At 42.9% G+C, this 15,855-nt stretch overlaps 1 protein-coding gene across 2 annotated transcripts in view; it reads left to right on the top strand.

Annotated features, from left to right (window-relative positions):
- LOC121585889 (ubiquitin carboxyl-terminal hydrolase 45) overlaps window positions 1-10,282 on the top strand; it is a 38,440-nt gene extending 28,158 nt beyond the window's left edge. For both annotated transcript variants that reach the window (XM_041902193.2, XM_045217020.1), the window contains exons 9-18: window positions 2,058-2,145; window positions 4,611-4,692; window positions 4,908-4,999; window positions 5,429-5,485; window positions 5,621-5,746; window positions 5,836-6,478; window positions 7,169-7,266; window positions 7,455-7,541; window positions 7,762-7,909; window positions 9,127-10,282. In XM_041902193.2, coding sequence (XP_041758127.2) covers window positions 2,058-2,145; window positions 4,611-4,692; window positions 4,908-4,999; window positions 5,429-5,485; window positions 5,621-5,746; window positions 5,836-6,478; window positions 7,169-7,266; window positions 7,455-7,541; window positions 7,762-7,909; window positions 9,127-9,257 — 1,552 coding nt within the window. In that variant the 3' untranslated portion in view covers window positions 9,258-10,282. The remainder of the gene's footprint in view (window positions 1-2,057; window positions 2,146-4,610; window positions 4,693-4,907; window positions 5,000-5,428; window positions 5,486-5,620; window positions 5,747-5,835; window positions 6,479-7,168; window positions 7,267-7,454; window positions 7,542-7,761; window positions 7,910-9,126) is intronic.
- Window positions 10,283-15,855: the final 5,573 nt, after the last annotated feature.

The following is a 15,855-nucleotide window of genomic DNA, read 5'->3' on the forward strand; positions in this document are numbered from 1 at the left end:
CAATAAGTTGGGTGAATTTTGGCCCATTCCTCCTGACAGAGCTGGTGTAACTGAGTCAGGTTTGTAGGCCTCCTTGCTTGCAAACGCTTTTTCAGTTCTGCCCACACATTTTCTATAGGATTGAGGTCAGGGCTTTGTGATGGCCACTCCAATACCTTGACTTTGTTGTCCTTAAGCCATTTTGCCACAACTTTGGAAGTATGCTTGGAGTCATTGTCCATTTGGAAGACCCATTTGCGACCAAGCTTTAACTTTCTGACTGATGTCTTGAGATGTTGCTTCAATATATCCACATAATTTTCCTTCCTCATGATGCCATCTATTTTGTGAAGTGCACCAGTCCCTCCTGCAGCAAAGCACCCCCACAGCATGATGCTGCCACCCCCGTGCTTCACGGTTGGGATGGTGTTCTTCGGCTTGCAAGCAACCCCCTTTTTCCTCCAAACATAACTATGGTCATTATAGCCAAACAGTTCTATTTTTGTTTCATCAGACCAGAGGACATTTCTCCAAAAAGTACGATCTTTGTCCCCATGTGCAGTTGCAAACCGTAGACTGGATTTTTTATGGCGGTTTTAGAGCAGTGGCTTCTTGCTTGCTGAGCGGCCTTTCCGGTTATGTCGATATAGGACTCGTTTTACTGTGGATATAGATACTTTTGTACCTGTTTCCTCCAGCATCTTCAGAAGGTCCTTTGCTGTTGTTCTGGGATTGATTTGCACTTTTCGCACCAAAGTACGTTCATCTCTAGGAGACAGAACGTGTCTCCTTCCTGAGCACTATGATGGCTGCGTGGTCCCATGGTGTTTATACTTGCGTACTATTGTTGGTACAGATGAACGTGGTACCTTCAGGCGTTTGGAAGTTGCTCCCAAGGATGAACCAGACTTGTGGAGGTCTACAAAAAAGATTCTGAGGTCTTGGCTGATTTCTTTTGATTTTCCCATGATGTCAAGCAAAGAGGCACTGAGTTTGAAGGTAGGCCTTGAAATACATCCACAGGTACACCTCCAATTGACTCAAATGATGTCAATTAGCCTATCAGAAGCTTCTAAAGCCATGACATCATTTTCTGTAATTTTCCAAGCTGTTTAAAGGCACAGTCAACTTAGTGTATGTAAACTTCTGACCCACTGGAATTGTGATACAGTGAATTATAAGTGAAATAATCTGTCTGTAAACAATTGTTGGAAAGATTACTTGTGTCATGCACAAAGTAGATGTCCTAACCGACTTGCCAAAACTATAATTTGTTAACAAGAAATTTGTGGAGGGGTTGAAAAACGAGTTTTAATGACTCCAACCTAAGTGTATGTAAACTTACGACTTCAACTGTATGTCATTGTTATAGGAGACACCTTTAACAAAGTCAGTCATCTTCTTTACTTGGAATCTTGCTTAACACATGAAGGCAGAAGGAGGTCATTGTCTGGGTATGCATCTATATTTGTGTGTGTGACCCTAACTGGTTTAATGAAAGCTGTGGGAATGAAACAATGGCTGCCTTTAAGCACCAGAAAGCTGCAGAGAGGAGAGGAAGTTGAACGGATGAAGCAACGAAAAATGTCTTTGAGAAAAAATAATGGCCATTCTCCACTCTCATTGACGTCTCTGTATGCACTATTGATACAGCTGATTGCTTTATGCATGTGGTTGATTGCTTTGTGCATGCTTGTCTGAGTGTGTGGGCGGGTGTGTGTTTGTGTACCAATGATTTGTGTTTGCCTGTCATAGATTTACTCATTTTGTAAAATATTATCCATTATCAATAACATACATGTGACAGGTCTAGCTTAGCGGTAGAGTTGCCAGCTTCAGACCACATGTACTGACCCTGGAGACGGTTCGATCCCCTGTCCACCTCTAACTTGCATCCCTCTCAACTGTCTCCCTCTCTCAAGATCTGTCAAAAACATTAAAATACGTCAGGAATGCGGAATTACGTTGTCCTTTGGGGAAATGTTTTTTACACAAGTGTGCGTATGTGTACACATTTGACAAGGGTTCTGTGTGATTGTATGTGTTCTGACTAAGCTGTGTTCTCTCTGTCTCACCAGGGCTCCACGCTTTAAGGGCTACCAGCAGCAGGACAGCCAGGAGCTGCTCCATTACCTACTGGACTCCATGAGAGTAGAGGAGACGAAGGTGAGACTATAGACCCACATTACAAACGCCACATCCTTCTTCCACTCAGCCTAGTACCATGGCTCCCTCTCTGTGCCAGTGGCCGTGTTTGAGATCCACACTGACTGAGCAGATCGACCGATCTACAAATCGAAATGAGTAATTATTTAGGATGCCTTTTTTATTGATTTATTTATTTATATATATATTAATTTTTTTGGTGATCAGTTAGGCGACTGAGCAGAATGTATGCTCTCAAACGCACCCTGTGTCTTGTGTAGTATGAGCATGATGACATAAAGCTGTTACTCTCTATGTCAACAGTGTATATGATACCAGACAGACTCCCAGCAGCCAAGCTACATGTAGGGTGGTGTCCAAGCTAGTAAGAGTACGCAAAAGAACAGGCATTGTTGTGAGTACAATTGAGAAGCACACTTCAATCGCCAATGGAGAGCAGGCTAAAAGCCATGGGAGACATTCACCTGTGTGCTTGTGGATGACAGTGTGCAGGGTTTGGTCTTTGCCTTTGCGCCTCGGCCAGCCATTGTCTTTTAACCTTATGGTGCCATGTTTTCTGGCAAGTGCAGACTGTCGTCCCCCCCGTTCAGGAATTAGGGGGGAGCCCACCACCACCACTATGGGCCCGGCCCAGGGCTGAGTCAGTTGGCCCCTCGGCCCCACCAGTGGCTCAGCCAGCCTCAAAAAGAGAGGAGAGTAGCGGGTGTGGAGTGGTCAGCCCGGGGCCTGGGACAGGGGGACAAGGGTACAGGCTGGGACTCCCCCCCTGGTTCTTTTTAAACTTGTGAACACTGACAGTTGTGCCACTTAGGGGACTTGCAAGTGGCACGGCGGGCGTCATTGTGTGATCTGGGAAACACGCAGCTGTGGGTCGCCCCATTGTGCTGGAGGGTCACCCCCTCCCCCGCTCCAATCAGGGAGTCCGAGAGGGAGGGGTGAAGGGGGAGCTGGCCCTATTCATACGTTCATTATACATACACTCAAACGTGTAAACACACGCACACACACACGCTTATATGCATTTTACATTTACTGTCTGATGAATTTACAATAAAGTCACAAATTGACCTGAAAAAAGGTGTAATGGGTTTGCACTCAAAAAGATGTCGCATAAAGCTTACTTCATTATTCAATTCTGTACATTATTTTCACTGCATCAGGGATAGCGTATACAGACGTTTCGGCTTTACAGCCGCCTTCAGTGTGTAGGTACAAAGAACAGCCGATGAGCAGCAGGTGCTTCTAATCAGGGTTGCCACTCATCTGCCATAAATTGATCTGCACAGCATACACAACCTAACAAATATTGTGTACACATAGTAAAAAAATTATGACACTTACACATTTTATTTACTCAAAACAGAATTGTAGATACACTCATCGTGTTTAGTTTGCACCAACTCAAATGTCCTCAACTGCACGGAATCAGCCCAAACAAATGTGCAATAAAACACACACACACACTTTGAGTGAATGGCCATTTCTCCCATAGCCTGTCACCACCAACCTACGAGGCCCAAGTGGTTGTGTTGATTGGCCATTTAGTATCAGAAGTCTAAATATGCTAATCGCACACAGTCAATTATCACCAATTAGCTGAGACGTTAGGTAATGCTCCCTCTCAGGGCATGGCCTGTCCTTCTTGGCCCATCTTCATTTTGTTTCCATCCCTCCACCCTTTCTTTCCTCACCCCCCTTCCCTTACCCTGAGCCCCTCTCAGTCTTGCGTGGGACAGTACACGCTGTTACTTTGGGTAGGGGGGTTCAGGGGGGGGCGGATGGGGGGTCCTGCTGGTGATTAATTAGTGTGGGGCTCAGCAGGGTCTGACTGACTAGGGAGAGGGGTACAGGAGGGGTGCAGGGGGGCTACAGAGCTGGGATTAACCAGGCTTTTGACCTAAATAGCCAGTCCAGTGCGTGGGTCCGGGGACAATGGGGGCGACTAGTCGGGTCCACAGACACAGACCACGGCCAATTATCTATTGATTGGTGTTTTACTGTGGCGGTGCCTCTTCACAGCTCTACTCGCCGACACACTCACTGACCATGTCACCTTCAATCACTGCCCACGGCCCCGCCACCGAGACTGTCAGAGACGGCTGGGTGACACACTCCACACATACGCAGTGTACACACACACACACACACACACAAACACACATGGCCGCTGTACACACACGCTGTACCTGCACACCAGCGTACAGTACACACACACACACACACACACACACACAGAGAGCGAGATGCAAGTGTACATTCAGATCTGGAAGAAGTGTGTGTTTGTTTACTAATGTGTATTTACATACACACTATCATTTTTGTAGTGGTTTCAATTCCTTGGCTTCCCATGGTAGCTGTTATATGAATCAGCCTTTGTTGTATAAAACCTACATTTTGTAGTCGCACATTTTTCTATCTACTAAGTGACATTTATATGAGATCAATTTAGTGTTTGACATTCCCAGCGGATCAAAGCGGGCATTCTGAAATCCTTCAACAACCCCACAGAGAAGACTGCAGATGATGAGACCAAACGCCAAGTCAAAGGTTAATGTTCTATTCTGACACAGTAGAATTGACCTAGATCAATAGCCCCATCTTGTGGCAGCTTTATTTACTGTTCAATGGCTTACTATGGAAAAATACCTCAACCACAGGAAACACAGAGCATGTTTTATGAATGAACATAGGCATTGGTTAAAGTACATTTATTCTGAATGATTGTAGCTGAACTTTGTTGTTTTTATTTCCTTTTATCCCAGCATACGGGAAGGAGGGTGTGAAGATGAACTTTGTGGATCGCATCTTTGTGGGGGAGTTGACCAACACCATCATGTGTGAGGAGTGTGAGCATGTAAGTGATTCATTGCCTGTCCATTCTGTTTAAGGTTACTGGAATCTAGGTGCATTTAGGTATGTGTGTGGTCAACCATTGAAGAGTTTGGCTGTATTCCTTAATACTTAATGATGATTAATCATACAGCTACAGTTATAATAATATATGCCATTTAGCAGATGCTTTTATCCAAAGCGACTTAGTCATTCTAAATTCATTTTACGTACAGTGACCCTGGGAATCGAACCCACAATCCTGGTGTTGCAATCGCCATGCTCTACCAAATGAGCCACATGTTTTGTATGTGTCATACACAGTTAAACCATTTAAAAATACTTCTCAATGAGAAGTGTTCATCTTTCTGTAAGGCTATAGTTGTTCCCAGCTGAAAGCCATGCCGTACTTTGATTGTTAGTGATATGGATGCCTGTCCTCTGTCTCCCTCAGATCTCCACAGTGAAGGAAGCCTTCATTGACATCTCCCTGCCCATCATTGAGGAGCGGGTGAGCATATCTTTGCATTAGTTTTGCAATAGTTCCCAGTCCAGAATACTGCTTCTGACATGTTGGTCATATGTGATAAGTGTACAGTATGTTGGTTTCATCTCTGTCTTTGTGTTATGTCCTGGTGCTGTTCAGATGTCCAAGCCGTCCAACACGGGCAGGACTGGGAAGAGCAGTCGGGAGCAAGAAGCTCACGTCTCCCACGGTGACGAGATGCTTTCGGCAGCGCTCAATAAGAACAGCAGAAAACTTAGCGGACAGGTGTGTGTGTTCTTTGTGTCTGTGTGTTAGTGTAGTTTGAGTCAGTGGGTGGGTGTGTTTTGCTGACTGTGTGTGTCTACCTCCCTCAGAAGCAGCAGCAGGGCCGGAAGTCCCCTGGCTCTGTGGAAGAGAAGGGGGCAGACAGCCCCTCGGACCACCCCGAGGAGGAGTCCCCCTCCGTAATGGCCCGTGCCGCTGGAGGTTCCAAAATGGCCGCCACCAGCAGCCTATCGGACGGCAGCGAGAAAGACTCTGGCCCTCAGGACAGCAGCAACGATGCCGACAGCGAAGCCTCAGAGAGCGAGTGGACCCCCCGGCACTCCTCGGGCCACAGCCATGGTGGCAGAGGGACCACCCCTACCCAGTCTCCCACATCCGCTAACCCGTCCGCCCTCTCCCCCAGGACCCAGCAGGTTGGTGCTGTGGAGCAGCTGGTCAGTGCAGTGCATAAGATGAACCTGGGCCCTGGTTCAGGGGACTCACCCTCCACACACTGTCCTGAGGACCAGGGGGAGCCCCAGCCTCAACATCCTCAACAGTCTCCTCACCCCCACCACCAGGGGGCATTCCAGGCCCTGTCCCACAGCTACACGCCCTGCTCCAAGGAATGCTCCGTTCAGTCCTGCCTTCACCAGTTCACCTCGGTGGAGCTGCTGATGGGCAACAACAAGCTGTTGTGCGAGAGCTGCACGGACCGCCGGCAGAAACAACTGCGGAAGAGCACCTCAGCAGGTTATTTAGAACACATACAGCGTTTGAGAGAGAACTTGTGCTGGTTTGAAAGAGAACCACTGTTGTTAAAGACAATTTGTTGAGATCCTGACCTGATAGTGACAGCAGTACGTGATATGGAAATGCATAGCTACTCGGCACCTATCCATGTCACGCATTTACACAGATATTCAAATGCAGACATTTAGGCTACGCTTACTTGTATCAGGCAGAGCAATCATGTATTTGAAAAATTACCATTCACAAAGTGACATTGTGGTGTCTGTATGTGCTTAAAGACAGTGGTCTAAAGTACTTAAGTTATTTTTTAGGGTATCTGAACATTACTTTACTATTTAGATTTTTGACTACTTTTACTCCACTACATTCCTATGGAAAATAATGTGCTTTTTACTCCATACATTTTCCCTGACACCCAAAAGTACTCATTACATTGCGAATGCTTAGCAGGACTGGAAAATGGTTAATATAAGGAATGTGGAATGATTTATACTTTTACACTTAAGTATATTTTAGCAATTACATTTACTTTGGATACTTAAAAATATTTAAAACCATATACTTTTAGACTTTTACTCAAGTAGTATTTTACTGTGTGACTTTCACTTTTACTTGAGTAATTTTTTATTAAGGTATTATTACTTTTACTCAAGTATGACAATTGGGTACTTTTTGCACCACTGCTTACAGAGAAGAAGTCTGACAGGGTGTACACCAGCGCTCGCAAACAGATGCTGATCTCTTCGCTGCCCCCGGTGGTCACTCTGCACCTCAAACGCTTCCATCAGGTTAGCATATTATTTCATGCGTTATTGTACACATCTTTACGTTATATATATGATATATCATGTTCATGTGAATTACGTTGTGTTCTCCTGTTTATCTAAATTGTGGTCATGGTGTAGGCTATTACTGTGTCTTATTGTGTATCGATATATTTGAGGTTAATTGTGATTTTGATTGTGTGTGTGTGAAGGCAGGGATGAACCTACGAAAAGTCAACCGTCACGTCAACTTCCCTCTCATCCTGGACCTGGCTCCGTTCTGCTCGGCATCCTGCAAGGTACTTACTCTTCTTCACGCGAAAACAGGGACAATATCTTTACTAAAAACCTTACACTGAAATTAATATGGGTCCATGGACACTGTAGCTCATGTATTTGTGCTTGTTATGAATGGTTGAAAAGATACAAATAGCTTAGATGCTCCTGTTTCTGTCTGAGCTCTTGGCACTGCTCAATGCCTCATCCTGAGTTAATTTGTGTGTGTTTCTATTTGGGCAGAACCTGGTGGCGGGGGAGCGTGTGCTCTACAACCTGTATGGCATCGTCGAACACAGTGGGTCGATGCGCGGGGGCCACTACACAGCGTACGTAAAGGTCCGCTCGCCCCAGAGGAGAACCGAGCAGCCACAGCGCAGAAACCTGGCAGGTAAGAACTGTCTCTTTCTGTCTGTCCATAAAATACTCTATTCCTTTAGCGATTTTGTCTTAAGAGTCTATGTCAATACGTTTACATAAAAAAATATATATATATCGACCAAAGCATGGAATTGTATGATTGTAAAAAGTATGTGTGTGAAGGCCTATATTTGTGTGAAGGCCTCACTCCGTGTAACCTTGAAGGCGGTATTTATGAGAGAAAAAGCGCTGTAGTGAATATAGATGTCCGGCGTTATATAGATGTATTTTCTCCTTTCCCCACTCAAGGAGAGCGCCTGCCATTCAGCGACGCTCAACTGTAATGAAAAGGTCTTTATGACAGAGGTCTGTGTGAGCAGTTGTCCTCGCTGGTAATTAACTAGTATAGAACTTGAGGTGACATTGTCTTGGCAGCATTGGTGAGCCACCATAGAGAGGTCAGAGGGGCCTCGGTAACCACTGATAGAGTTTGTCTCCATCAAATGGCAACGCCGCTGTCGCCTACCCTCCTTTCCTCATGTCAACACATCCCTTCTTACAACGCTCATCTTTGTTTCCTCTCATTTTCTTCTCATTGCTTTTCCTTTTCTCTTTCGCTTCAATACATGTTTTCCTCACCCTGCTGTAACCTTCCGTCAGGTAAATGCTGAAATACACTACACGATCTTTGCCCGGTCTACGGGCTCTAACCATCGGAGAACCTCTCACATTTAACGATTCAGTCAAGCCAAATCGTAGTGTACACCTGGCGGTCTCCACAGCAGTACGATTGGAAAACTCACACTTGCCGATAATTGCCTGATTTACGTCCAAATATATTAAACATATTTGAAAATTATCGGGACACCGTAAGTGCCTGTGAGAGCCATCAACCGCAAATGGGGTATGCGCTTACACGTTACGGGCTGCAGCGTTACGTTTTACTACGGTTTGCTCCAATTCCCTACGATTTGGAAAAATGCGCCGGGAGCCCGTAGATCAGGCTAAAAACCTGTAGTGTCCGCCTGGTTTAAGTGTAAAATAGAGCCTGAAGTTTATCATTATGTAATATGCTCTGTCTAATTCAATTCATACCAGTGTTGCTATGAACATATCTTTGTTCATTCTGCTCCTCATTCTGTCACTGTTTCTGTGGTAAGCTAGCCACAGTCATTGGTTTCTCACAGTAATGGCTCCTAGAAACTCTCCATCTCTTCCCATTAACCAAAGACCCTTACTGTGTTTCAGGTCCAAGGGAAGCAAGCAGTGCCACACAGGGTCAGTGGGTGTATGTGAGTGACACCAATGTCCAGACGGTACCAGAATCCAGGGTCCTCAACTCTCAAGCCTACCTGCTGTTCTACGAGGAGCTGCTGTGACTGCCAGAGCACAGAGCTGCCCAACAATCATTGGTCTCTCAGGAGAGAGAGGAAGAGGAAAAAAGAGAGAGAGACCTGCTTTGGGCATACCTCTCTCTAAACTTTGACTCCCAAGAGCCTGAAACATGGCATGCACTGCATTATGGGATTTGTAGGCCATCAGGGACATGCTACCTTGATGTATGCTGGACTGCTCAGCATTGAAGGGTTACCATACTCTTCGTGTCTCGGTCCACTTACTGAAAGTCCCCATACAGTTGCTTATACGTCTGTGAAAGGGAGCGAGAAAGGGAGAGAGGGGCAGAATAGTATGTTTAATTAGCACAAATTATACAGAAGAAAAATGCTATGTTATTTATATTTTACAGCCTGCTGTGGTGAATACGAATTGTATTTTTTGTAGAACATGTGAATGTGTGACTACCATTAAATCGTGATTGCCAAAGAGTTTTTGGTAAGAGAAATAATATAAAATGATGGAAAACATACAAGAAAGACTTAAGTGCCAAAATAATGTGATCTCAAACTATTCCTGAAAGGAGAGGTCCATAATGTGGCTGGCCATCCGAGTGTGTTTCAGACCAATACATTACTGTGTTGGTCGGCACAGTTTTTTTCCAATTCTATTTCTATTACATATGCACACTGGTGCACAAACAATCTCTAACCACACAGATATAAACACATTGTGATGTTTAACAAAAGGACATTGCTACATATATGATTGCCAGCTCGCTGGACAATAAACAATCGTTTTCTTTTCATTTCATTTGTCTTTTTATCCCATGTTTTCTGCTGTAGTTAAACTAAAGGCAGTGAATGTGTTGATCAATCTTGGGATTCAAATGTGTCTTACCATTTATGTTAATCGTTCTGCAAATATTTTTGGGGGAATGAAATGGAGATATTTTATCTGTCGGTTGTTGGGAAATTGCCAAATTATTCTGGTGAGGTGAAGGATTACTATAAGTAAGGGTACGGTTTGATTAATTTATTTCAAAACAAATAAATACTCAGTGCCTACACTCTAGGATTATTATGCTTCTGCATGTTAAGAACAAATAATTACAGTGAACATATATTTGCATACAGACAGCTTGTGTGAAATGTGTATGCAAAACCATGAGAATTTGGTGTATTACCACAATACAAACTATTACATTTACATCATTTAGCAGACGCTCTTATCCAGAGCGACTTACAAATTGGTGCCTCAGGCTACAGGGTTTTTCTTCAGGCTTTCTTTTCCTTCTGAAAATGTCATTCGATTTCAATAAGGAACTCGGAACACCATTGGGTTATGTGAAGTCATATATATCGAAGAGAATAAATCTGATTTATGAAATGGGAAACCAACAAGGCTCAGCTGGCATGTTCTTATTTTGAGTGGATGTTTGAATCCTCTCTTTTTTCCCCCAAAGGAAAGTACTTGATAGTGGATGAGTATGGCTGTTGTTTTTGCACTGGAATTTGTGTCATCCCTCTTTACTGTGTGAAGACGGTGCTGGCCATTAGTCAGGGGCTGTCACAGTGAATCCCATGGTGCCATATTCACTCTGTCGGTGGTGGCGATGTGCCATGACGGGTGCAAAGCAGCGCTGTTTGAGAAACATGTCGCGAGCTGGTGAAGAGGAGGTGGGTGTGGAATCAGGAAAAGGGCAACGTCTAAAAGCATCCCATCGTCCGCCCTCCTGGTCCCACACACTGTGACATCCCAATCACGCTGTTAAAACATTAAAGCAGAGTGTCAAGCCACCCACCAACATCACAGCACTTTAAAAAAAAAAAAAAACATGTATTTGGTCTATTTTTAAAAGCAGGGGCCCTCGCTTGGGGACATTCTCTTGAAGGATTAGATATGATTTTAATCTCAGTTAATGAAAGGGCCTGGTCCTCTTTCCTCTGTCACGATGGTAATGGAAACCAGTGACAAGGGACCGTTGCAGTGTTCATCTCTTACAACAGTACAATACAAAGGGACAGTGCTCAAGCTCAGTTTAACATTTAGTCACTGTCATGGAAGGCCTGGGTGGCAGAAATAGAATTGTGTCCCCTTCAAGCTTGGAAGCGTATTGCCTTCAGGGCACTGGGAACATGGTACCAAGAGTTTGTTTCTGAGAACCATGTTCTCTGTCAGCATCTGGGTTAGGCGGCCTACATGGGTGTTTTGTTTTAGTCTATAGCGTTATTGTTTTCTTGACTTGTCATCTTGTGTTTCAAATGTTTATTTCAGAGGTTTTAAGACAGGATCACAATACTGGATGGAATTCAATCAATTGAAGATAGGTTTTCGGATAGAGGCGATGTGCTCTGTCCCAGACAGTCCACCAGATGGCTGCATGCACTGGATACTGGCAGCTGTTTGCCATTGGAACTGAACAGGGCCACGTGCAGTAGGAAAACATCCATCTTTTTAATAGCCAACCACAAAAATTATTGAAATGACAGGCTACAGACCTTGACTGAGAGCAATAAAAATGACCTTGTCTTGAATGCAACCAATAGCCTAGGCCTATGAAAAGAGGGGAGACACACAGATTGTACAATATGACTTCCATCTAACCTGGAGGGAAAAAATAAAAAATACTTTCCAGTGGCATTGACTCTCCCATTGATAAAGATCATTCCAATAGCATCAATTGACATCATGCGTCCGTCAGTGCTCACTGGGCTCTTTCCCACTCTCTCTTTCTCATCTGGTCATGCTCTCTATTTGGGTGCACTACCAAAACAGGGAACTGAATGGGGAAGTATAGGTTCAATTCTAAATGTATGTCCATCTATAATTACGATAAGGATTTATTTGTATTTGTATTTCTAGACCCCCTTGTCCCCAGCTGCTTGCTAAATATTGCTAAATAAGTTCAGGTCCAAAAAATTATTCATGCAATAATTACTGATAAATGAAGTTATTTTTTTATTCCTTTAATGTTCTAGCCAAGCAATGCATAACGTCTCATCTTACAAACAACTGATGCAGTATTTTATCAAAACCCTTCCCCCTGAAAATACGATGTCTCATAGTGATTTTCTTGAAGGTCTATGTCCCTAGAGCTGGAAAACGTGTGATAGCATTACAGTAATGGGAGCTTTCTCTGTGTTATCACTCTTTCTTTCATCTCTCCATCTTTTATTTCATCAATCCATCTCTCCACTTTCTTTAAGACATAATTCGCTATGTACAAATCGAATTAAAAAAAACATGAAAGATAATATTTTCATGTCATTCTTTAAAACGATGAGACAATGTCAGGAAAACATTTGGGATGTTACGCTGACAAAAAATGGCAGTATACAAGTTATTGCTCATGTATACCCTTTCATCAGATATCATTGGAAAGCTTAGATTCCCAGCTATACATCTGACACATTTTCACAATATTCAGGTCAACATAACTTTGACCTCGAGTCTAGGGTACATATCAGAATTACCTCTATAAATTGCTTTAAAAAGGAAACCCAGGTTCATTTCAAAATTAGTTGCAAGTGGTTCTGAAAGGTCATGAAATTACCTTTCAAATGATGTATAATTTAACCAACTTTGAAAGCACCAGCTACAACTATTGTTTAAAAATGGCCCATATTGTGACATTGACATTACAATGTTGGAAGCTTCGCCATAGAATTCCATGTAGTGGGACAGCTGTTTTTGGATTGTAACTTCGGTGATAGATGCACCACATTTCACACACGGCTAGATTTGTAGATACAGGGCCATCACAGGATTCATGCATTAGCTTTGTCAGAGCCTATCTTCTGTAGCATGTGGCAGCTCAATGTACAAGTACAATCCCTGTACAGGACGCTATCGCTGGGCCTTGAACATATATCTCACAGAGAAATTCAGTCTCAAATCGTCACCTGTTTGGGGCCAGATACTGCTGAACATCTGAGCAAAAATATCCATGTCCATGTTCTCCTGGCTGGAGTGGACATGGACAGTGTGGCAGTGCATCTGTATGTGAGTGAGTATTGTCTGTAGCTTGTGAGGTGTGTAAACATTATTATTTTTCTGTATTTTTGTTTGGTTGCTTTTTGTGTTATTGCTCTGTATGTCTGCATGCTAAGTGTTGCTTGTCATACGTTGCTATGCATGTGTTCATTGTCTGTCTGCATTGTCATTTAATTGTTTTTAATAAACTGCACAGGGACTGCGGTTGAAAATTAGCCGGCTGGCTAAAACCGGCACTTTTACAGAAATGTTGATTAATGTGCACTGTCCCTAAAAAAATAAACATAATAAAGTAAAGTTGAGTGAGTGAGAGAATGAGTGAGTGAGTGAGTAAGTGAGAGAGACAGAGAGCAAGAGAGAATTAGAGAGTTGTCATCATCATAACACATTTAGGGTTAGAGACACGGATGCCCAACAACACTGTGGATACCCTGAACTAGAGTACATGCGTGATGCTTTAAGAGTTACTTATGGTGGAAATTTTGCACATCATACAGAGATACTGAGGTACTACTGTACGTCAACCTGAGAGAACATGGTTGTCTAAAACCTGAGAGAAATCTGAATTTACCTCAGCTGATGTAAAGTCCAATTGTTCATTGATGTGCTTAACACAGTTGATGAGAGACTGACTACCTCACTTCTTCTTTTTATAAAAAACAAAGTGTTGAAAATTCCAAATTGTTTGCATAGTCAACTTATACACAGCTCTGACACACACACACGTACCCCACCAGACATGCCACCAGGGGTCTTTTCACAGTCCAAAAATCCAGAACAAATTCAAGAAAGCATATAGTAGTATATAAAGCCATTATTGCATGGAACTCCCTTCCATCTCATATTACTTAAATGAACAGAAAACCTGGTTTCAAGAAACAGATAAAGCAAGGCATCACGGCACAACTCCTCTCCCCTATTTTTTTTTTTTATTTTATTTATTTATTTTTTAGTCATTTAGCAGACGCTCTTATCCAGAGCGACTTACAGGAGCAATTAGGGTTAAGTGCCTTGCTCAAGGGCACATCGACAGATTTTTCACCAAGTCGGCTCGGGGATTAGAACCAGCGACCTTTCGGTTACTGGCACTATGCTCTTAACCACTAAGCTACCTGCCGCCCTATTTGACCTAGATATTTTATGTGTGTGTATGTATTGATATGTGCCGATTTTAAATTGATGTAGTTCTGTCCTTGAGCTGTTCTTGTCTATTAATGTTCTGTAAATTATGTAATGTTTTTTGTGTGGACACCAGGAAGAGTAGCTGCTGCTTTCGCAACAGCTAATGGGGATCCTAATAACATACCAAAATACCAAACACAGTAGAACCCCATTCCGTACCAAGTAGAATGGCCAGCGCATGGGTCAAAGGAAGCCTTGACCTTCCCAGAGACCCTGTAGGTTCTAAAAGCAAAAAGGGAGAACAAGGGAGAGATGAGGAGGACGGATATGAGCGAGCGAGAGAGGGGATGTGCCCCAAATAGCACCCTATTCTCTAAAAGTAGTGCACTATTTAGGGAGCACGCTTTTTAGTCCAGGACTAGAGAATATACAACAGTCACTGTGGTCTTGAGATGACGAGGGTAGGCTATACTGTACCAGTGGAGTTTAGGTCGTTGAGCACCCTGGCAGATGCTCTGAGGAGCATCATCATGGAATGCTCACTACTCTTCAGCTGTTGGGAAGAGAACACCCATTAAACCACTCAGAGATAAAGAGGAATACAGAGAATACAGAGACAAATAAGAATGCAAACAAAGAGAGATGGAGTATAGGTGGAAGAAGTGGAAAAGAGGTGCAATGATTCATTACATAATCAAATACTTTGGTTTTACCTTGGTGTGTGTGAACGCTTTTTCTTCTCTCCTCTTCTAAGATGCTCACTCTTTCACACAGCTCTATCTCCGTACCTCTTTTATCTACATCCTGACTTATTTTCTTCAGTGTTAATTTCAAGGGAATATGTCTTCCAGTGTTGGGGAAGCTACTCTGAAAATATAGTTTACCAAGCTACCAATTACTTCACATTGGAAGAAGTTAAGCTACGCTAACGCTACCCTTAAAAAACATATATAACGTAGTTAGATTTAGCATACCTATATCTGAAATATCATGGAATACAAATTGCAAGAACAGACTGATCCGTTGTGACAAAGCTCTTAAAAGAAAAGGAGACAAAATGAGAATGGACTCTACCTACATGTGTATTTATCCTACTGTTTTTACCAAACAAATGTCAATTATGGAGTCAGATGTTAACAGAATGTTATATTTAGCCTATTAAACACAGAAACGATGTTTCAATTGAGAATTAGGCAGGTCTGATGCCAAAAAAGAAAGGAAATTCTTGCCTACTTCACCCATATTTTATTTTTGCAAAAAAAGGAATGTGTAGTTCCAGTAGTTAGCTACACCACTACATGGCAAAAAAGTTAACTACTGAAAACACTATCAAGATTTGAATTTAGTTCAACTACCACCAAGCTACAGAAAATGTTGATTAAATTACTAGTTGAACTACATGTAGTTCACTACTCCATTGTACTGTATATAAGGATATGAATATATCAATAGTGTGTAAATAGTATTTTTGTTTTCTCTTGGTTTCTTTCCTATATATAACTCTTGTTTTGTTTTTAGTTTCAT

Source organism: Coregonus clupeaformis, unplaced genomic scaffold (assembly GCF_020615455.1).
Source record: "Coregonus clupeaformis isolate EN_2021a unplaced genomic scaffold, ASM2061545v1 scaf0890, whole genome shotgun sequence".
NCBI classification, from domain to species: domain Eukaryota; kingdom Metazoa; phylum Chordata; class Actinopteri; order Salmoniformes; family Salmonidae; genus Coregonus; species Coregonus clupeaformis.